The 20,334-nt window shown below is 45.1% G+C and overlaps 4 protein-coding genes across 21 annotated transcripts in view; 1 reads left to right on the forward strand and 3 right to left on the reverse strand.

Annotated features, from left to right (window-relative positions):
* Window positions 1-1,217: 1,217 nt before the first annotated feature.
* On the reverse strand, window positions 1,218-5,922 carry LOC108024149 (retinoblastoma family protein). Its single transcript, XM_017093950.3, has 9 exons — window positions 5,681-5,922; window positions 5,032-5,386; window positions 4,826-4,965; window positions 4,574-4,762; window positions 4,159-4,513; window positions 3,756-4,087; window positions 2,637-3,375; window positions 2,040-2,420; window positions 1,218-1,873 (listed from the first exon to the last, which is right to left on the reverse strand). Exons 2-9 carry the CDS (start codon window positions 5,218-5,220, stop codon window positions 1,655-1,657), a joined length of 2,544 nt encoding a protein of 847 aa, XP_016949439.1. The 5' UTR covers window positions 5,221-5,386; window positions 5,681-5,922; the 3' UTR covers window positions 1,218-1,654.
* Window positions 5,923-6,057: 135 nt separating this feature from the next.
* On the reverse strand, window positions 6,058-11,691 carry LOC108024151 (uncharacterized). 4 transcript variants are annotated; one of them, XM_050889072.1, is made up of 3 exons: window positions 7,631-7,645; window positions 6,861-7,369; window positions 6,058-6,797 (listed from the first exon to the last, which is right to left on the reverse strand). In XM_050889072.1, the coding sequence occupies exons 2-3, from the start codon at window positions 7,305-7,307 to the stop codon at window positions 6,147-6,149; spliced, it is 1,098 nt and encodes a 365-aa protein (XP_050745029.1). In that variant the 5' UTR covers window positions 7,308-7,369; window positions 7,631-7,645; the 3' UTR covers window positions 6,058-6,146. The 4 variants fall into 4 exon arrangements, 3 of the variants coding, with proteins under 3 accessions (XP_050745029.1, XP_050745028.1, XP_016949443.1); XR_007764666.1 differs by lacking the exon at window positions 6,058-6,797 and adding an exon at window positions 7,913-9,522 and having other exon boundaries at window positions 7,352-7,369; window positions 7,631-7,855; XM_017093954.3 differs by lacking the exons at window positions 6,058-6,797; window positions 6,861-7,369 and adding exons at window positions 7,913-8,337; window positions 11,554-11,691 and having other exon boundaries at window positions 7,637-7,855.
* Window positions 9,927-11,925, forward strand: LOC108024152 (vesicle-trafficking protein SEC22b). 2 transcript variants are annotated; one of them, XM_017093955.3, is made up of 4 exons: window positions 9,930-10,321; window positions 10,382-10,491; window positions 10,733-11,034; window positions 11,152-11,925. In XM_017093955.3, exons 1-4 carry the CDS (start codon window positions 10,247-10,249, stop codon window positions 11,298-11,300), a joined length of 636 nt encoding a protein of 211 aa, XP_016949444.1. In that variant the 5' UTR covers window positions 9,930-10,246; the 3' UTR covers window positions 11,301-11,925. The 2 variants fall into 2 exon arrangements, with proteins under 2 accessions (XP_043949232.1, XP_016949444.1); XM_044093297.2 differs by having other exon boundaries at window positions 9,927-10,491.
* The window catches only part of LOC108024147 (uncharacterized protein CG43867), a 76,587-nt gene continuing 67,919 nt past the window's right edge, over window positions 11,667-20,334 (reverse strand). For 7 of the 14 annotated variants that reach the window (XM_044093291.2, XM_017093934.3, XM_017093942.3 and 4 more), the window contains 9 exons: window positions 18,439-19,873; window positions 17,643-18,043; window positions 17,159-17,581; window positions 16,813-17,095; window positions 16,642-16,754; window positions 16,368-16,577; window positions 15,139-15,234; window positions 14,583-14,924; window positions 11,952-14,522 (listed from right to left, as the gene is read on the reverse strand). In XM_044093291.2, the coding sequence (XP_043949226.1) occupies window positions 13,281-14,522; window positions 14,583-14,924; window positions 15,139-15,234; window positions 16,368-16,577; window positions 16,642-16,754; window positions 16,813-17,095; window positions 17,159-17,581; window positions 17,643-18,043; window positions 18,439-19,873 (4,545 nt within the window). In that variant the 3' untranslated portion in view covers window positions 11,952-13,280. Of the gene's footprint in view, window positions 11,809-11,951; window positions 14,523-14,582; window positions 14,925-15,138; window positions 15,235-16,367; window positions 16,578-16,641; window positions 16,755-16,812; window positions 17,096-17,158; window positions 17,582-17,642; window positions 18,044-18,438; window positions 19,874-20,334 lie in introns of those variants that run through there. The other 7 variants (XM_017093943.3, XM_017093946.3, XM_050889049.1 and 4 more) reach the window with 6 other exon arrangements.

Raw genomic sequence — 20,334 nt, forward strand, 5'->3', positions numbered from 1 at the left:
AGCAATAAGCTTACTTAAACAGCTGTTTCTTTTCCAAGATAGCGGCCCTTCCATATTTCCCCTCTCCACAATGACCAATAGCAAGCAATCTCCATGGGAAAGAACCGTTGGTTAAGAACAAAGCGCAGACGAGAGATGCGCAAGCAAGTCGGTGTCACGATTTCGTCACGATCTTGTCGCAGTCTAGTAACGACAAGCACGGCACTAAAAAGAAACCCCATGCATTTGCTTGGACCGTGACAAAGAGAAGCAATCACTAGAGCATCTCTAACAAGCTTAGAATAAACTGATCAGCTGATCGTTTCGACACCTGCTAAAAGTTTATGTTCGCCTGGTGTCAGAAATTAAGAATTAAGAAGTTTGCCTCAACAAATCGAAGGGCTTCGCAACAATTTTTCAGTCGAAATGCTTGGTGTTTCAGTCTCAGGCACCAGGCGAACAGAAAACATAGCAGGTGGCAACTGGTAGCAATAAGCTTACTTAAACAGCTGTTTCTTTTCCAAGATAGCGGCCCTTCCATATTTCCCCTCTCCACAATGACCAATAGCAAGCAATCTCCATGGGAAAGAACCGTTGGTTAAGAACAAAGCGCAGACGAGAGATGCGCAAGCAAGTCGGTGTCACGATTTCGTCACGAGCTTGTCGCAGTCTAGTAACGACAAGCACGGCACTAAAAAGAAACCCCATGCATTTGCTTGGACCGTCACAAAGAGAAGCAATCACTAGAGCATCTCTAACAAGCTTAGAATAAACTGATCAGCTGATCGTTTCGACACCTGCTAAAAGTTTATGTTCGCCTGGTGTCAGAAATTAAGAATTAAGAAGTTTGCCTCAACAAATCGAAGGGCTTCGCAACAATTTTTCAGTCGAAATGCTTAGTGTTTCAGTCTCAGACACCAGGCGAACAGAAAACACAGCAGGTGGCAGCTGGTAGGAATAAGCTAACTTAAACAGCTGTTTTTTCCAAAATGGCGGCCATTCCATATTTCCCCTCAAAACCGCTACTTGAAAACGAAGTGGTTACCAGAGATGCGCAACCCCGGTCGTGTCACGATATGCACGAAACATCAATTCCTATGTATTTGCTGAGATCGTGACAAAAGGAAGCAGTCACGAGAGCATCTCCAAGTAGGTTTATATTAAAGTTGGCAGCTGAGCGTTTCGACACCTGCTAAACTGCCGCAGAATGTCTCGGTCAGAAAGCAATTCAATCGAAGTCAATCTTTAAAAAGTGTATTTGTATATATGTATAAAGTGGACTGCTTAATTTTATTTCTTATAATCGCGGCCCACCTATATCCTGGTTCCTGGATTTCCGGAATGGATTGAAAGGAGCTGCGACTAATGGATCTGTGTGTTCAGTAAATTGACTAATATTCCTTTCAAGTTTGGGTTGTTTTCATGTATTGTATAGTTAGCGTGCGAATTCTGGTTGGTTGGTGTTGAACAAACTTTAAAAGAGATGCGTTTGATTGGCTGTTGTTGGTGTTAAATTAAAATGTCATACTAAAAGTTAATAAAAAAAAAAACAATCATAAAATAGTCGAATGTGCGCCGGAGGAGCCAGCGTGTAAAAAAAATGGCCTTCGGCGACAGATTTTTTAGTTTTGTGTTGTAATAGCCTTAAGTCTAAGCTGCCCCTAAAGCCCCGTTTTTATGTCTCGTGTTCTCCCCCTGCGTCCTGACCGTTCCCCTCCGTCGGCACAGCGATCTGCAGTTCCCGGTCGTTTATCACAGCCTTAATTTGGCTGAGGTGCGGCGGCATTTCTCGCACCAGGCGCTTCGTCTCCGCAATACCACCCAGTCCGGGTTCATCCCCGAAGCTGAGCATGCGTTTGCCCCCGCGTACCTTTTCGTTCATTAGCTGAAGGTCCTGTTAGAATAAAGAAAGAATTAGGATTAATGAATAGAAATGACAGTAAAAGCCAAAGGCAAACAAACCAGCAGACCATAGTTTGGGTAATCCGTAAAAAATGTTTAACTGATCTGCTGATCTCCTCTCCATTCCACTATTAAAATTGTGGTAAATGCTTAGCTACCTTAGCGGGGCTGTGGTAGAACCTGTAGACCATTTGGTTGGGCGACTGCTGGATCTCGTTTTTGGGCATCTGTGACACAAAAAGAGAGTGATTCTGGGTGACCTTCTTGGGCTGGGCGGCCCGTTCCTTCGGGTGCGGGGAGAGTAGCAGGTCCGAGGTTCGGCCACTCACGTCCGGTGTTACGTTCAAGTATTCGATGGCGAATTCCCGGATCATCGGCACATATATGTTGTTATAGAATTGAATGATGTCGTTCACCTTTGGTTCGCCGTCATTGTTGAATTCGATGAACACCTCGCGGTAGACGCTGTTTACCGCCTGCGGCTGGTTGCGGTATGCCCGCATAATGTCACTGAACTTAGGGTCCTCCATTCGCTTTACCTGAGTGGTACATTTTGGGTAACTTGGAGTACAACTTGGGGAATCTTTGGCTAAGCATGGATTAAAAGTAGTTGTTTTTAAATTATTTTTCCCAATTGTTCTATATTTTATCTTTCATTTCGCGTTAAACTTTTTTTTTGATTTATTAACGGTTTGCTTTTACTCCATGCTTCTATTATATACGCCAGCGAAACAGACTAAGACATTTCTACTCACTCTAATATAGATATATATTGCACACATGATAATTTGATCAAGGTGGCGGTCCTTCATCAAGTCCGTCTCGTGGGTAATTGAGTGCTCAAAAATGTGCCAGATGCACTCGGGCGTCTTCTCGCAAAGTCCCAGTTCCGAGCAGAGTTTTTGAATGCGTAGCCAGCCAAGCAGGTATACCTTGCGCAGAAAAATCTGCAAAGCCCCGGCGGAGCGGTCGCGGTTAACCACCAACGACGTGGGCAGCGGAGGCGGGGCCGAGGCGATCATATCCCAGACTGTCGAGTCTCGCGCCCAGGCCAGCCGCTCCAGACACGTCTCCTCGATGGAGTTCAGATGCTTGATCAGCGAACGGTTCAGACAGCCCTCGTGTGAGCCATGCCGCACCACGATCTCGATAATCTTCTGGAACTCGAACGCACTAATACTGAAACAGTCAAGCACCCACGGGAACTTAAGCTCCGTCTCGTAGGCCTCCAGCACCAGCTCCACGCAGCAGGCCATCAGAGTGATGTTAAAGATGTCCAACGAAATCTTTTGCACCAGCAATCGTTTGAGATCGATGTCGGGCTTGTTCCGGATTTCCGCCTGCAGGATCTGATCGAGCAGATAGAAGTAGAAGGACTTGGCCAGTCGGAAGCGACTTCTTGCCTCCGTAGTAGATGGATACTTGGTGAGAAATTTTTGCTTAATCTCTTCGATGATATTAAGTAGCTTGGCGATCACCTCTTCGCCAGCTTGCCTAAAAAAAAAGAAAATGTATTGCACAGAGAAAAAAGAAAATGTATTGCAGAGAGTTGTATGTATAATTTGAGAAATAATTATTTTTGATTATTAAATATAATTCATTTTAATTAGAACTTGAACTGCGTTTGACACTCGGCTCGCACAACGATTCACCGCGTAGCCACCACTAGATACGGCTTGATAAGTCGGAAATCTAGAACTGTTATGGTTTTCAGAATCTGGATGTTCTTACGGACGGACAGGCAACTGATTTAACAGCTATATGCTATTTAACGAATTTCCCTTTTTCTGTCAATTCGATAATGGCAAGATTTTTGATATAACCCTGAGGAACTCCAAACCAAAGATCTAAAAACTAGTTTGCTGCTAACTTACTTGACGAAATCCGTGGGTTCGGTAATCCGTCCGAAGGCGCTTAGCTGCTTTACGTTGTTAGTGGCGTTGCGGACTGGCTCGAATTTGTCGCCAGCCATCAACTGTTGAGCAGGCAGGTCCTGCTTTCGGGTAAGCGGTGTAACTGGTGGACGCAGGGACTGGTCGCTAAGGCCAGTGTGGTCTCCAGCATCATAGGCACTTAGGATGCGCTCGTCGAACTCGCCAACGCTCAGGACGTATTGCTCGTAGCTAATGTTGAGAGACTTGAGGTTTCGTTCAAAGTTTTCGTTGGCTAGCAGGCCCAACATTGTGTCCTTGTTACCGTAGATAGTCTATACAAAAAAAAAAAAAACAGGAAAATGTTATGGCTTTACAGGGCACAAAGACTATTTATCACACCTACCGAAGTATGAAAAAAGCTAGACATGATCTGCCGGAAAGTTGTAGCTTTCATGGCCTTTGCCTCTTCAGTCATGTCACAAAAGTAAGCCAAAATGCAGTGCGGCTTGTGACGAAAGTCCAGCTCCGTCCAGTTGCTCGGCAGGCCCTCGAACTTTTGGTTGATGAGATCGGTGCGCTTCTCGGCCAGCACATTGTTGTATATCAGATCGATGCAGCAGATCATTAGGTTAAATGAGGTAACCAGGTCCACGGTGTTGCTAGGCTTTTGGTTCTTTGCGCAGAGAAACAGGCGCCAACAGATGTCGTCCAGCTTGATATATGAGCACTTGCCATGAGCATGGTTACCGTGCAGGGAGCTGTTTCAAAAAGGATACTTTCAAGTTTCGGGATCGGAATACACAGTATATTATACGCACATATACTTAGAGTGTTTCTTTTCGTTGGGCGGACACGAAAATATCTTGTCGAAAATGGTGCGGAACCGCTTGTACAGGGTGAATGTGATGCTGAACTTTCGGTCCAAGACCTCGATTTCATTTACGAACTCTTGCGGCAAATTGGCCATGTCGCACCACTGTTTGATCTTGGTCTTGAAATCGTATATGCTAAAGGATTATGATAAAAAAAAGGGTTAAGGCAGGATTAAAATGGATAAAGAACAAACCTACCTCATCTGGCAGCAGCGCAGCAAATTATTTAAGGACACGCAGTTGCCCCTGACTACCGCATCCTGGCCAATCACTGTGGGCGTGTTTGATCTTCGGCATGCGGCGTACAAGGCGCAACACAGCCAGTGAATGGACTCGCCCTGTAAAAAATGTAAGGGGTAAAGATAGTTAGTCTATGTGTTATTCCCGCTCTCGACGCTATTCACCTCTAAGGAGCACCTCTGGGACACCTCATGGTACATTTCGTAGCCCTGCAGCTCCGTCTGGCGGTCCATGTTCAGCTCGCGGCACAGGTTCGTATACTTCGCCTTGGTCATCTCCTGGCCATCATCGCTGGTCGCCACCGATCCGCTGACCACCTCGGCGCCCAGCTCCTGCGGCTCGGGCTCACTCATGGCTGCGGCTGTTTTCCCGGCTGGCTTTTTCACCGCGGCACAGGCACAGAAGGTATGGAATTGGAAACCGGAACGTTGCTGTGAGCGGTGAGGACTTCTTGCTGACTTTTTCTAGTGGCTGCCGTTGTGCGCTGCTCTTTCCGCTACGCTTCTCAGGGACATGTAACTAATTACCGTAAAAATATTACATTTAATTATATAAATAATATAGTTTCCCGCCGAAACGACAGGGGGCATATCATATCGATAATAACGCCTGCCGATACCACAGAACGATAGGCATAATTATCGATGTGTGCGCGCGCGTGTTTATGTGTGTGTGCGAGATACACCCACCTGGGAGCATAGCACAACAATAACTTAAGCGACAAAAAATAAAACAAACAATGCACCGAATACCCACGACTACGGGAATGGGTTAAATTAACATATATTAATAAAAATTAACTTATAGACATACTCGCCATAGAAAAAGGCGGGAAAAGCGGCGAGGTTGCCAAGTTGGGAGATTTTCACGCAGAGCAAGCAGGGAGTGCGGATTTTCGGATGCACAAACTTGGGATTTCTTTTAAATTTCCTTGCACTTGCTTCACTTTGTTTTGCAACTGAGGTTTGATCCCTTTACGTGCTTATTTTCGCGGATAATCCATTTGCAAATCTCGACGTGTTCTTATTTTCACCGACGGTCTGGCAATGTTGGGAAATGGGAACTAGTGTTGGCCAGTGTGGGAGAGATCGAACAGCTGTGGCTGCTATCGGTAATCGATAGTTGCAAAAAGAAGTGCAGTTGATTTAAATAAATTGAAAATGGCTGAAATAAAATCACACGATGCCTTCGGGCAAAGGATTTCTCCCATGTAATGATCTTTAATTATACATATTCACTCAATAATTTAAAACTCCAAAATGACGTCCCTGGAACATGACTATAGCGGAGACGGGCTCCTGGACTGCCTAGCCAGCAGCTGAAAGCACTTATGCCGCCGGACAAAGGCAGCCGTTAAACCTGCTGCCGTGGACAGCTCATTAATCTCCTGAGAATCCGTGGCTAAGCTGGAGCTTAGAGAGCGATTGGGAGTTTTTAAACTCGCATTGCCCACAGCCTGGTGTTCTACATCCTTACTTTCGGTGATTATTGCATCACTGTCATCTTCGCCAGAGAAGTCAGATTTATCTTTATCTTTGTGGATACTGGGCTCGCTAAAACGCTGAAACTTTATTCTGCTTCTGTCATTCTGTTCCGTGTCCTGCATGTTTAAGAGCTGAGAGTCTGCCTGGTTACGCGACAGCTCTTTTAAGACGAACCGCTGGATCACTTTGGTTAGATGGGCGGAAGACACCCCGTACTGGGACAGCAATCGCCTGAGCTCCACGTCAAAAGCAGAAAGCATTGAACGGACCTCTGCACTGGGATCTCTCGTGTGTGCCTGAATACAGCTGGCTCTTCTGCTATAGGATTTATTTTTTGACAGATGTTCTTTTGCGATAATTGACCGGAAAATGCCACCGACGGAGGTGGCTTTGTCCAGGGTCAGTTTTCTTGGTTCCTCCTCCGTCTGCAGAGCCTTGTGGTGCATCTGAATGGAATACATCGTCCTGTTCATAAGCTTCTCACCACTGTAATTTATTTGGGCACGTACTCTTTGAGAAAAGCGGCCCGGACACTGCCAGATAACCTTCAGCTTGGTGATGGTGGGTTTCGTTTCCAGCATAGGGAAATTCTCCTGGTTTAGCCGCTCCTGGCAGATATCCATGACCTTTGACCGCCGGCTGAGCGACGGGTGAGGCAGCAGGACCCTGGTACACAGACTGCGGTGGAAGTAGAGACCGTGGGTCATTGGTTGTCCTGTCTGCGGATTCACTTCTACGACGGTGGCGCGCACAAAGGCCTCAGGGCAGCACATGCGCGTCTCACTGATCGAAGATGCGCTGCCGAAGTTTGGTTTCCGCCGGTGCCATAGCTGCATTTCCAGATTCTCTTCCTGGCCACCTTCGTTGGGCTCTATGTAAGCAATCAGCCTCTGAAAGTTCGGACGCGGCACCCCCACGCCGCATAGAGCATCAAAGGATTTGGATCCAAACATCATGAGAATTTCGTGGATATCAATTTATTTATACTTTTTTGTTAGAATCTCTGCCTCTGTTTTGACTGTAAATTATACAAAAAAAAAACTATATCATCATATGTATGTATTGTAATGTTCGGGGGTCGATGTATTAAACGAAACTACGTGATTGAATTGATTGTTAATTTTATAGACAAAGAATATTCTTCCGGACTAACGTTGAGATTTCTTAACAAAGCTAAAATTGTTTTAATAGAAATAGTGCTGGTTTTATGAGCATGTTAAAATGTAGATTACTTGGCTTGTTAAACAACATTATTAATAATAAAAAAGAATTTTATTACCTATGACTATTTTCATACTATAGTTTGGGGCACAAAAAAAATATATTTATTACAATACACTATAGGAGAAAAAGGGGAAAAGTCCAGCATGAACATGGAACTCTTCTCCTTTGGTTATGGAAACATGTTATTAAGGTGCAGGATCACTCCAGCCAGTTGCCGATGACGTGTGAAGAGGGCACCAGTTCGAAGCGTGCGTTGGCCAGATGAGAAGGCATGCCAAGTCTAGGGCGATTTCCGGAAATAAGCTGAGTGATTCCAGTCGCTTTAGTTCCTGCTTACCTGGATTGGAAAATGAGGGCTGGGTGGCTAGGAACGTTGGGGATGGATAGAGGAGCTGCAAAAGCACTCGTTTTGGGCTTTACCTCCGGTTTAACTTGATGTCTGACAGGAGCAGTGCCCGCGTCCACGCTGTCCAGGGTGTTCTTCACCACGAACTTCTGCCTGAGCTGTATATGGGAATGGGTGCTGTCTTGAACCACTGGCATAGACATAAAACGAAACAAACGAGGAGTGGCTTTGCCATTTGGTACGTCATCGGTGACCAAATCATCTCCGCCAACACTTTCGCTTTCAGGAGCAGGCGGAGCACCATCATCATAAGCTCCTTCCACACCAGTTCCACCGGAAGGCGGAGTAAACACGGCAGCCAGACGTACAGGCACAAACGCTGGGAGCTGAGCGGTAATGGGAGTTCCGGAAGGCGACTGCGGAAATAGAAGATCCAGAGCAGGCATGGGAATGGGTATTGGAATGGGGCGTCGTGGAGGAGGCGGCGGTATAGGGGGAGGTGTTCTCTGTGTGTTGGTCTTCGCTGGCGGTGCTGTGGTTGTCGTGGCCGAATCCACCTCTTTCCAGGCCTCTAGTAGGGTCAGCAGCTCATCCTTGCTCATGTGTCCTAGGCCAATGGGGCTGTAGGCCCATTGGTCCCCTCCAATCCAGCCCAAGGAGGGAAGGTGCACCAGCTGGTGCTCCGAAGCTTTGAAAAGGGATCTATGGGGACGTGCGAGAAGCACATGTTGGCCGGCTAGCTCATTGCACAGGATCTGCAATACTAGGCCTATCAGTGTAGCACGAAGTGACCCGACCATGACTGAATTTCTATTGTAGAGTCTCTGGGCGGAGCAGCCTCTTATATATCTCCCTCCTTCCTTTGGAAAGAGGAAGGCGTCGAAATCCAACAAAACGGAAGCGCACACATTTGGCGGTGGATGAACTGATACACGATGAAAAATAGGGGTACGCTTTATTCCAATATAGACTCGTCGAATGTTGAATTTTACCATTCACCAAAGGCAGACGCGGATCCAGTAGGAGGCGAAAGGAGGATTCTACCCCCCTCCCGCCAGCACACACTAAGCCCAATTTGCATACCCCCCAAAATCCCCTGATCAAAATCAGCTTCTGATCTAGCGTAGGTACGGAAAAATCTCGAAAATATTCAATTTGTAATTTATAAATTTGCAAAAACGCAAATAAATACTTCAAATTTGTTCAGTGCCTAAAACTTATTACGCCCCTCCTAGTACTGCAAGTAGTTTAATTGCCCAGCCCTGCTTAAAGTCCGGTTTCGCGGGTGAACCACTTTTCCTTTTCGGGCCAAAAATGGTACGTGGATGTGGAAAACTATGGATGGCCAGAGCGGCGAAACTTGTTGGGCTTACTTTGGTCACCGACTTTTGCGCGGTCCGCTGTCAAGGAAACATTTGAGCAATGCAATCGGTTCAGGAGCGCTTCCTCCATCTGCACCAGTAAATTTAAAATGCGTTGCGATTTCGATTTATGCTGGTTAATAATTCCAATAACCAACAGGAATGACCACTTCTCTTAACGAGGATTGAGGTTCAAGGTTTGCCATTTTCATTCAAGACTCCACAATGCAATTAAAAAAAGGGGAATACTGCACACACTTCTCTTAACGAGGATTTTCATTCAAGACTTCATAATGCAATTAAAAAAGGGGAATACTGCACAACACTCTTGAGCTACATCGAATAATAATAGGGAAAATAAGAAAACGCTTGTTAAATAAGTTATGGAAGAAATATTCCATTTACGTGGCCAAATTAGATAGGGCTCGAATTGCGAAAAATATGAGCTTAAAAATCAGGGGTTTGAACATAAGAGGTTTTAAAAATGTTATAAACATTTTACATGAAAATTCTACAAACTGGTATATTTCTTATCAGGGTGACCATTCACGGATTCTTTTTTTTTAGTATTTCTCAACATCCCAGGCATATAATCGTGGTCACACCGATGACGTGGTATTGGTATTTTTGCTGGTATATTTGGACAAACATCCACAGAAACCCCCAATCCGCCCGACGCCCGCGACGTTGCAACAGTTTTTGCGGTACCATCGAACCAGGGGCCAACTTGCGAAGAGTCCATTTAGTAAAACGGGAAATTCAGTGCAGACTACACACTGCAATCAGCTGAGTTGTGAAATCGAACGAAGACTAGGACGCCCTGGCTCAAACTTCATCCATTGGATAGAATTAAGTTGGAGCCACATCGGAAATTAGTAGTGACCAGCGGGAGAAGGCGGCGGCAAAGTGTAGCCGTGGCCAAGAAGATTGAAAACCAATCCCACTGATAAACGTAACAAGGATCATGGCGTTGCTGACCATGATAGCCAGAGTCATCGACGGGCTGCCTCTAGTGGGTACCATGCAGGATGACGAACAGGTAGCTACCATCAATTTTAAAACCGTTCCGCTTCCGCAACTCAGGCACTTTCACTTTCAGAGCGGCCGCAGCATACTGGACTATCAAAATCAGGCCAAAATGCTCTTTCGGAAGCTCGGCACCCACTCCCCAGCCCGGAGCAGTATCGAGACGGGACCATACCTATTCCAGTATGTAGCCAACAATTCCTGAACGATGAATTTAGCAATTGCTAAAACCATACGTGAAATCGTTTTTGATTTAGTGCTTAAATTAAAGACACCTATTCATATTCATCAGTAAAAGATATTACATCAGCAAGGACAAAATTTCAATGGCTACACAAGCCTAAGATTTATCCACGCAATTTTATGTGAACTAAATGAAATGCTTACTGCCGTAAAAAAAATTTTTACACATCTTTACCTGCAGCTACCTAATCGAGAACGACGTCTGCTATCTGGTTATGGTGGACAAAATGTACTCGAAGCGACTGGCATTTAATTACCTTGAGGACCTGGCTCAGGAGTTCCACGCCAACTATGGCCGCCGAGTCAATTCTGTGACGCGGCCGTATGCATTCATAGAGTTCGACGTGTACATACAAAAAGCGAAAAAGCAGTTGACAGACCGCAGACGAAACATCAGCAGCATTAACACACAATTGCAGGATGTGCAGCGCATCATGGTCCAAAACATAGACGACGTGCTTCAACGTGGCACTGTACTGGCAGGTAACGTTCAGATAAGCTTTACGTTTTGCATTATAAGATTACTTTCACTCGAAAACAGATATTTAAACAGTTTAAGATTAATCAGCCGTGCTTCACTATAAACCTTTTCTCTTTCAGAACTCGACACTAAGACCCAGAACTTGTCTATGATGTCGCAAAAGTACAAGAAGGACGCCAAGCTGCTCAACCGCAAGTCAATGTACGTGAAGGCGGCAGCCGTTGGCATCATATTCCTAGTGTTTTTCATGTACTTCTGGGTTCTGTAATATTCGCTAGCAGAACCAGCCGTGTGTTTGGCACTGGACCAGTTAGAGCAGTGCGTTCTTAGTTATATGTTTAGCGTCATAGACGCAAGACCAAAAGACCTTTGATTACGCGTACACCATTACTCCAGAATGCACACACATTACACACACCCATATAAGATTCAAAGTCAGACAACAAAAAAATAGAAAAACCAAACACCTTTTGACACGCGCACCGCTTCCGAGGCTTGTTTAACTTTTAACATTAACTTACCTTTGAGTTATTTACGGTCTTGGATTCCATTTACTATTAATTTCCGGCACCTGGCCCATTTTATTTCGCTCTACGCTCGGGATCGAGTTTAATTTAGTCGACCTTTGAGTCAAGCCGTGCGTCGACGACCCAAATCTGTAAATTATAAACTCCGATCCGTATGTGTGTGTGTATAAATGTCTAGATCGTAGATGAAATCACTGTGCCGATAAATTCTGTCTGCATAGCGAATACGACGGGGATGATTGATACAAACTGCAAAAACATTGCAAGGAAAACGAAAAGAAAAGAAACGATAACAGTTTTAGGCAATTTATATGTATAAAATTAAGAAAAATAAATCAATTTAAATTGTTTAAAAATACCCGAGAACCCAAAGGAGTAAAAACGGCAGTGCATCTTTGGTTTACTTTTAATCGTTAATATCCCTTTATATATATTTCATTTCACTGGAGTCGCATATAAAGTTTATATCCACTTGCAAGCCTGCGGAATTCGATTCATTCCCAATAAGTTGCTCGATTCTCCCGGTAAGTTTCAGTTTTCGTTGCTTTTCGGCGCAAATACATTTGTAATATCAAATCTTTACAGTTAGGAAAAAATTAGCTGTTACCGTACACTTTGCTATATCGTTAATTTGGTGTATATAATTTTGATAAATATCGAATCCGATTACATGTATACCCTTTCTATATTACTATATGAATGCTTATGCTTCTGTGGGGCAGTGTAAATAAGTGGGCAATAATTAATAGAGGGAGCGTTAATATAACGTAAAATATTTATATAGTTTCTACTGAAGCTGTGGTGAGTGCGATTTTTGCATACATCTAGGCATTGAAAAGGCTTAAACGAGTTAAAAAATGAAATACGTCGACCATAAAATCTCTGTTCGAGTTGAAACGGAAACCATATCTGGGTATCTGTAAATATCTTGATGTAAATGGGCATGCTTGGTTGATGGCCAATCTGCATTAGGCTTAAAAATTCTTTACAAAATATTTGCTTGACTTCTCGTTTGGTTCCCGCTAATTCTACTTCGCTTGTTTTTAGCTAGTTTCGTTTGTATTCTTTTGTGGTTCACGTTCTTGGCTCCGACATCTAAAACTTCAAAAGGCAGTTTTGCGCATGGAGGGATAATTACAAATTGAGATTCATTACAAAATATCGAAGAGCGAGAACATTGAAATATATTATTTATATTGGTGTGTTTTGCATTGTGGTTGCTTGTTTGTTGTTTAAATGTAACAAAGAAGAACAAATTAAGACAAGAACAACTTAACCGGTTCTGTTCACTTTTTTATATACCTCATGCTTTTCGGGGTACGTTGGGCTTAAGACTATTCAAAAAAATTAATTTTGTAATATATGTTATGCTTGCTGGTGTTTACAATTCGGATTTAGAGTAAGAGTTGTTGTTAGCTTAGAAAAAACATCAGTAAATAGTGCGCAAGACGAATAAGGTCCATCCCAGACCCCTCGGGCAAAGTCGTTTCTCTGTTGCTATCGCTATCGTTATCCATCTATCTTAATATCTTTAGGTGTATATTTGTTGCCACTAGGCTGATGCATATGTATCTGTTTAGTCGTATATGTATGTCTGTTAAGCTGCGATCTTCGTTTATGTACAGTGTTGGATTCTTCAGCTCCGAAATCTTCGTTCTATTAGTGATTACTCTATCTGTGATCCTTTGATATCATCAAAACTCCTGAGATTCAACTCAATTCTACTTAACCCTCTGATGATCCGGCGTACTCTTCAGTATATCAGGCTGGTGGTGTTGATGGTGACCCGAACTCAGTGTGCCCGGCTGACTTCCTCCGCCGGCGTGATGAGAGCTGCTTGACGTGTGCGAGTGGTTTGAGTTGAGCGTGTGGGTCGCGTGTGAGTTGAGTGTGCTGTGAGCCGTGGTTGTGGCATTCGTGGAGAAGCCAGTGGCCCCTGCCGAGCCACCAGCTAAGTTGGGACGCTGAGGGGCTCTCAGCGAGCGGCGCGATCCATTTCGGGTCAGAGAGTTCATCTGCGGAGTTCCGGGGACTGTGTGACCCAGAGCATTCATGTAGTCCGCTATAAGCAGCGTTATTTCCAAGATCTTGGGCTTACTCATTGCAAACAATAGCTTTTGCTCACAACCACCGCCATCATCGTGAGACACTACTAGCATAAAGTCATCCTGGCAACCACCAAAGGTCATTACAGAACTATAAGGATACCTGGCCACCGAACCCATTGTGGATAGCTCGAGGACATTCAGGGCATCTTCCGCTACTGCCAGCCAAGCAACCGGAGAGGTTGCCGTGGCGCTGTTCGATTCTGGACTTTGTCTTGGCTTCGCCTGAAACAAGCAGGCCCCAAAATAAGGCCACTTCCTACAGCAAGTAAGGTAAATGCGCACACAGTCCAAGGTGGAGCGACCCTTAAGCAGCATCCACTTAGAGACCAGTAGCTCCTGCACATCCTTCAGTTGCTCGGCACCTAGGGCGTCCCTATATCGATACGGATAAAACTTGTCTAGACCCTTCAGGCCCACACCCACATCTTTAGACTTTTCCAGCGAGTAGTCACCCATGTCGATCTGCGACATCAGCGAGGCTAGCTCCAAAGCCAGTTCTCTGGACAGAGGGAATCGGCCCTGGACTATCTGGGAATTTGTTTGGTAGCAGAGGAGCAATCGCTCCTTGTCTGTCTCGCACTTGATGGTGTGCTTCCAGTATAGACGGTTCTTGTAGCTCAATTGGATCACCCGAGAATTCTCAAACTTGCCTGAACCTTTCTCCCGCAACGCTGTCTCCCACTTGCTGATCACGTCGCACAGCTTTGCCAGCGGGTCTAGGTAGTGCTCAAGGTCCTTCTCGATCGGGTCATCGCTGAACAGGCAAAACCCATTAGATGCATCCCTCGTACCCAGTTCGTGAGCCAAAGTAGCCTGGAATTCCTCGATGGTAGTAGATCCATCGAAGGAGACCACCTGTTTGTATGATGTTTTAGGTGAGAAAGCCAAAGAGCGCAAGAATAACCAATATGTTACCTGGTAGGTGGTGTTCATCATGTGAACAGGAATCGCATGCGGCAAATTATGGTGGTACGGATTCTTAAGAAGAATGGACAGCACTTCCATACGCGAAGGCTTTGTCTCCCGACCCCCGTTTTTCAGGGTCCTCTCCAAGGCACGCTCACAATAGGCGGCATACTTTCCCGTTTCCGTCTTGGTATCCGCATTCCTGGACAAGTGAAGCTTGAGATACCACAGTAGACGACTCGTGCGCGGAACGAAGAGGGATACGGCTAAGGCCAGTAGCTGCCAGCTTTGGACAAAGCTGTAGGCGGGCGGGTTGCTCTTGCAGTCTATTATGGGAGTGGCAGCAGGAGCCTAAAGATGGTATTATTAAGATATAGTTTTGGATACAGTTAATCTTCAGAGGGCTAGAGTTCAATGTTGTAGAAGTGAGGTTTGGAAAGTTATAACTACGTGACTACGGAAATCGAACGCAACTGTACTCGCACAACAAAGCATGTTACAGTACAGAAAAGTTGACTGGTGGAGTGTTGAAGTAGTTAGTAAGACTTTAAATTTCCCCGCATACCTGTATGGAGGTGGGCGAACTGCCGTTAGCTTGGGCGTGGCCAGCCTGTTGGGTATCACAGGTGAATAGGCTTTGGGTGGCGCACAACAGTAGTTGCTGTAAATTTCGGGGCGGTCAATCGTACAGTGTTGAAAACATTTAGGGTTGGTTTCGGTTCGGATCGATTACACGCGAAACGAAACACATTCAACGGAAACGCAACGTTTGAATCGAAGCGTAACGCAAGGCAACAAAAAATATGGGAAAAGGAAGAAGCCAGAGAAAATTTTCAGATAAATTTTTCAATCAATATTTATTGGCGTTATTATTCTGTGGTTGATGTTTTTTTTTGGCTGTATTGTGTTGGGTTATACGCGTAATGCTCATTTAAAAAGCGTAATGCAAATGATAACAATACAAAGGTTAATCACAAAGAGCACATTCAAAGCGAAATATAGATATTATAAAAAAAAAAAAAAAACCATGAAAAGTTTAATAACTTAAACAAAGCACAAACAATATAGTTTTGTTTGCTAGCACGGTTAAATGTTATCGAAATATTTTGGTATGCGGCTGCTGCGTAACTAAGTGTTATGTGCTTATGATCAGTGTAGTATAATCAGTGGTAAAGTGATTTGGTGGTTTATCTATTTTACATTTGGTTTTGTAAAATTTACAGCAAGTACTTTATACAATGAGCTGTTTGTAGAGAGTTATACAGTGACAGGGAATGCTATATATGTATAAATACAGAAACATTTCTGACAGTTATGGGGGAAATTTGTTGTCTGTTTGTTACTAACAGAAATCTGAAAACTAAAAAATGGTATCAAAAATAACGAACTCTTGGCTAGGATTAGTTGATAATTAAGTTCGGTGGGCATGCAGATGTACATAGATAATACTGTAATGATAGTGTTTGGTTTATTTGCATGATATCATATTGGTACGCTTGGTAAAGATATTTTGTATGAAGTGTTCGTTCCTTGAAGCAAAGCTTTAATAGGAAGGCAATGATCGCAAAAAAAGAATACCTATTTGGGACATGGATGATGACTGTACTTCGGCACAGTTTCTCACCTTCAGCGAGATTCACATGGGCTATTATTGCAAGTTATTAGTGAGGATTTCGGGAGGAATTTCTACACAAAAAAAACAAGGACATCCAACTAAACGCTTCCAGGGGGATGCACGTTGCGGGAAGGTTGATTTTTGGGGGACATAAGAAGCTTTGCAACCAAAAAACTTACGCGCGTTTGCTTGCCCAGCTTCTTGTTTACCTGGACGCCGACACTAAGCTTCTGTCCCATGTGGCGGGAGGTCTGCTTGATCAGGATGCATATCATCTCCGTTTGCAGCTCGGGCATATCCAGAGCATGTTGCAGAGCGTTCTGAGCGAGCACCACGTGGTAGTCGATGCCAGGCTGGTTGACTGCCACCGACATGAACAGCTGAATGCTCTATGGGGGACGAGGGAAAGTATTTGAAAGATTTGAAAGATTTCAATTTCAAGCACCGACTCACCTTAAAGAGCTTAATGGCTTCCGGCTGCATAGTTTCCGTGTGCATAGATGAGAGAGGAGCCGTGATGGTGTCTTTGGTGTGCAACAGAATAGGATGACGCCACAAAACGCAGTCTGTAAAATAGGTGAATAATTTAAGAGACTTAATCGAATCTGTTATTTATAAACTCACTAGGATCACCGTCCGTCTCCATGAGCTTCTGTACGAGCTGTTCGTACTGGGTTCCTGCACTTGGTCCGCCGCCAGAAACAACTGTAAGGTGATAGAGCCAGTTATCCCTATCTGGTTTGCCAGACAGGATCAGGTAGGTTGGTCCCTGGTGGGCCGGATAGATGGCAACAGTAAGTCTAGCCTGATCCTGGGCGGCATCCTCTCGCTCCTCCGAATCCGAGTCAGACACGTGTTCCACCTCTTCGACTCGGGCATCGCGCATATTGATCTGTCCCAGCGGATTCTTCAAGAAGAAAGACAAATACGGTTAGAAAAAATTGTTATTGGCATCCGAACGTTTTCCTACCGTCTCAGCAGGAGCCTTGAAGTAAAGGAACATCTTGCCTAACAACACACACCAACACTTCTTGGGATGACCGTTTTTCACCTTGGTCACCCAACCCTGTACCGTGGGCTTCTGGTCATCACGACTTAGCAGCAGCTTAGTGGCATTCTTTCGTTGCACGTTCTGTAGCACTCGGATCCAATCGTCCATGGTGGTGTGCGAGTCCGCCGTAAGGTAGTATACCTTTTTGCCCGTGTCTATCTCAAAGGTAGAAGCTCCTTCTGCTCGATTTATTCGACAGGCCTCGTCAAGTTGGATTTGACCCTGGGGCTTCCGTTGCACGTCGTGTTGGCTCTTCCAGTAGTTAAGGGATCCGTTTTTTAAAACGAACCAGCGCTTGCGCCAAGTCTTCAACTTTCCACCCAGCTTGGCTAGATGACCCATCTAAAAAGTGAGAATGACACTTTTAAACCGCCTTAAAAGTGGCGGTTAGTTTGACACTTACCTTCTCCAGCGACTCAATCTTTTTGCTGGGTGAATCTACGTAGGACTGTCGCATCAGCAATGACGGCATCGAGGCATCCATACACGTGGACTCCGATACGGCGTCAGGGGGCAGGGCATAGTCGTCCGATAGGCCTGATTCAAAGGAGAGATCTGAAATTACTGTGCCACGTATGTGCTGAAGGGGTGAGAAAGCGTTCGCGCGTTGGAGGGCGTGGCCGTGCTTTGGGCCCGTGTGGAGGCGCGGTAGAGTCATCTGTCCACTCGAAGGCGTCCGAGTGTAGGCCTTAAACAGATGGTTATGACTGTTGTGGGGTAGTGTGTGGGGTTGGTACGATTGCAGTTGAATATGTTGGATGGTGTGGCTGGAATGTGTGGTTGATATGCGTGGTGGGATGTGGACTGCGGGTTATGGATTAAGGTTAAAGGCGGTTATTTGGTTATTCGGTCGGCAATGGTTGATTGATGGGCAGAAGTGGTTAGAATCGCAAGTTGTTAGAGTACATTAATTTCTTTGGTTGTTTTCTTCTAGGAAGCGGGGTTGAGGAGAGCAAAAAATTAGGGATTAGTTATGTGAAAACTTTAGAGGACACTTAAGGGTGGCGCACGAGTTTGGGCAGTAGGATTTAGAAGAAAGGAAATTAGAGGCTAAGAGGCATCAAGTTTCACCAGTGTAAGTTATTTTGTGTTTAATTAACATTTAGTTCAAATTTAATGAGTAACACATTAGTCGGGGATACGTTACACATGGTGTTGAAAGGAGAAAAAGCATTCAATAAAATATTCATGGTACGTACCACGCGCCTTTGCGTTCTTAGGACTCTCCGAACCACTTCGCTTTGCCGGACTTAAACTAGAAGAGGTCTTTAGGCTCTTCGAAGGGCTTGAAGCGCTGCCGGAAGTCGATGTTTCGGTGTTTTCTGTACTCGATGAGTTGTGTGAGTGGTGTGTAAGCATCACCGCATGGTCCTCACCGTCACTGGAGTCATCGCTTGAATCGCCCGTAAATGGCATCGAGCGGATCTGCGAGGCTCGACCCTTAACCGTTGCATAGACGGGCACGGATATATCACAGTAGCCGCCGCTGGCGGTTTGTTGTTGCCTCGAAGGCGGCAGCGGTGTTCCCGGTGTGCTGCCTAGGGTGCCGTTCCCATCCACAGTCCCAGACTCATGACTTTGAATATATCTTCGGTCATTTGAGGGAGTGGTGCCTATTCCCTCTTGAATATCTGGTTCCTGGATGACCGTACTCTCCGTTGTACTTAGTCCCGTTCCAGCTCCCGCTAGTCCGTCGTTGGCTACTTGGTAGATCTTGGCCTCCCAGCTGGGAAACCGATGCAGAGGCGGAGTTGGTGGTCGTGGCACGCCTAGTTCACTGGTTGTGGTTGTGGTTGTGCTGGAATTCCCGCCACTGGTCATTAGAGCCGGATTGTTTTTCATCCAAGCGGGTAGCCTTTCGCAGGATGGAGTGTAAATCTCAGCGTAGTCATGGGCTGTGTCGGTATCGGAGCTATCTGGTCTGGGAACTCCCCCCGATCCAGCTATGACTCCTCCGGGAGCTTTGCAGGAGATGCTTGACAGTGGTGCGAGGGTAAGGCCATCGACCGCAGCCACCAGATTTCGTTCTAGTTCTTGAGGCTCCATCGATAGGTTTCTTCTATGCTGGTGATGGGGATATGAAGTTGTGAGGGGTCGCCCAATAATCTCTTGGGGATCTAGGCTTTCGCTTCTCCTCCGGTGCTCAGTGCTGGACCCAGACCCGGCGAAATCCTGAACGTCTAGGCTAAGACTGTTTCGCACCGGACCTACGATACTATGCCGCTGCGATTGATTGGCTATGTGATTCTTGAGGAGCTCCAATTGCTGATTACACTTGACGTTCTGCTCACGTAGCAACTGGTTTTGCTCCTCGAGATCTCGGAGCTTGTTATTTACCCACTCTTTGATCTTTGCAGCCTTGGCTTCGATTTGTCGTGCGTCGTGGAGTCGCAATTGTCTCTGTTCTTCCACTTGGATCTCCAGAGAAGTAATGGTTTTCTCTGCTTCCTGGGAGGGCGCAACACTTGATCCCACTGATCCTGCTGCCGTAGCTCCTCCGACCTGATGACTCGGAGATGACTTGCTCCTGGTTTGCTGTTCCTGCGACTGACTGGGCACTGGTTGGTGCAGATGCTGGGGCTGTTGTGGAGGTGGTTTGGGCCATTCACTCAGACGCTGCTCCATGGCACGCACCTTTAAACAAATAAAGTAAAAGAAAACACAAAATTTTCGAAATTAAATTTGAATTACCATAAAGCAACGATACCGTTCAGGGCAGATAAGAAAAAAAAAAAAAGGGAATCCCAAAGAAAACTTCAAGAAAAGGGATTTCTAAGCTAAAAAAAGTTCCACTTCCGTAATTACCAAAGTATAAGAACATAGTATCAAGATAAATATAGTAATACCATAGTTACCAAAGTATAAGAATATAGTATCAAGATTATTCATTTATTCATTATTCATTGTGACTAAATAGATGTTACTAACATATTAGAAAACCAGAGAACACGTCGATGGGCGATATACCTTATTTTTGGGCCGGAATCGCTTCCTTATACTTGTTACACTCTTTCCGACGAATATAGCCCGTTACCCTTCTAATGGTTTTTAATACCTTTCCGATTACATAGGGCGATTGTGTTAAGTTGTCTTAA

Source organism: Drosophila biarmipes, chromosome X (genome assembly GCF_025231255.1).
Source record: "Drosophila biarmipes strain raj3 chromosome X, RU_DBia_V1.1, whole genome shotgun sequence".
Taxonomy (NCBI): domain Eukaryota; kingdom Metazoa; phylum Arthropoda; class Insecta; order Diptera; family Drosophilidae; genus Drosophila; species Drosophila biarmipes.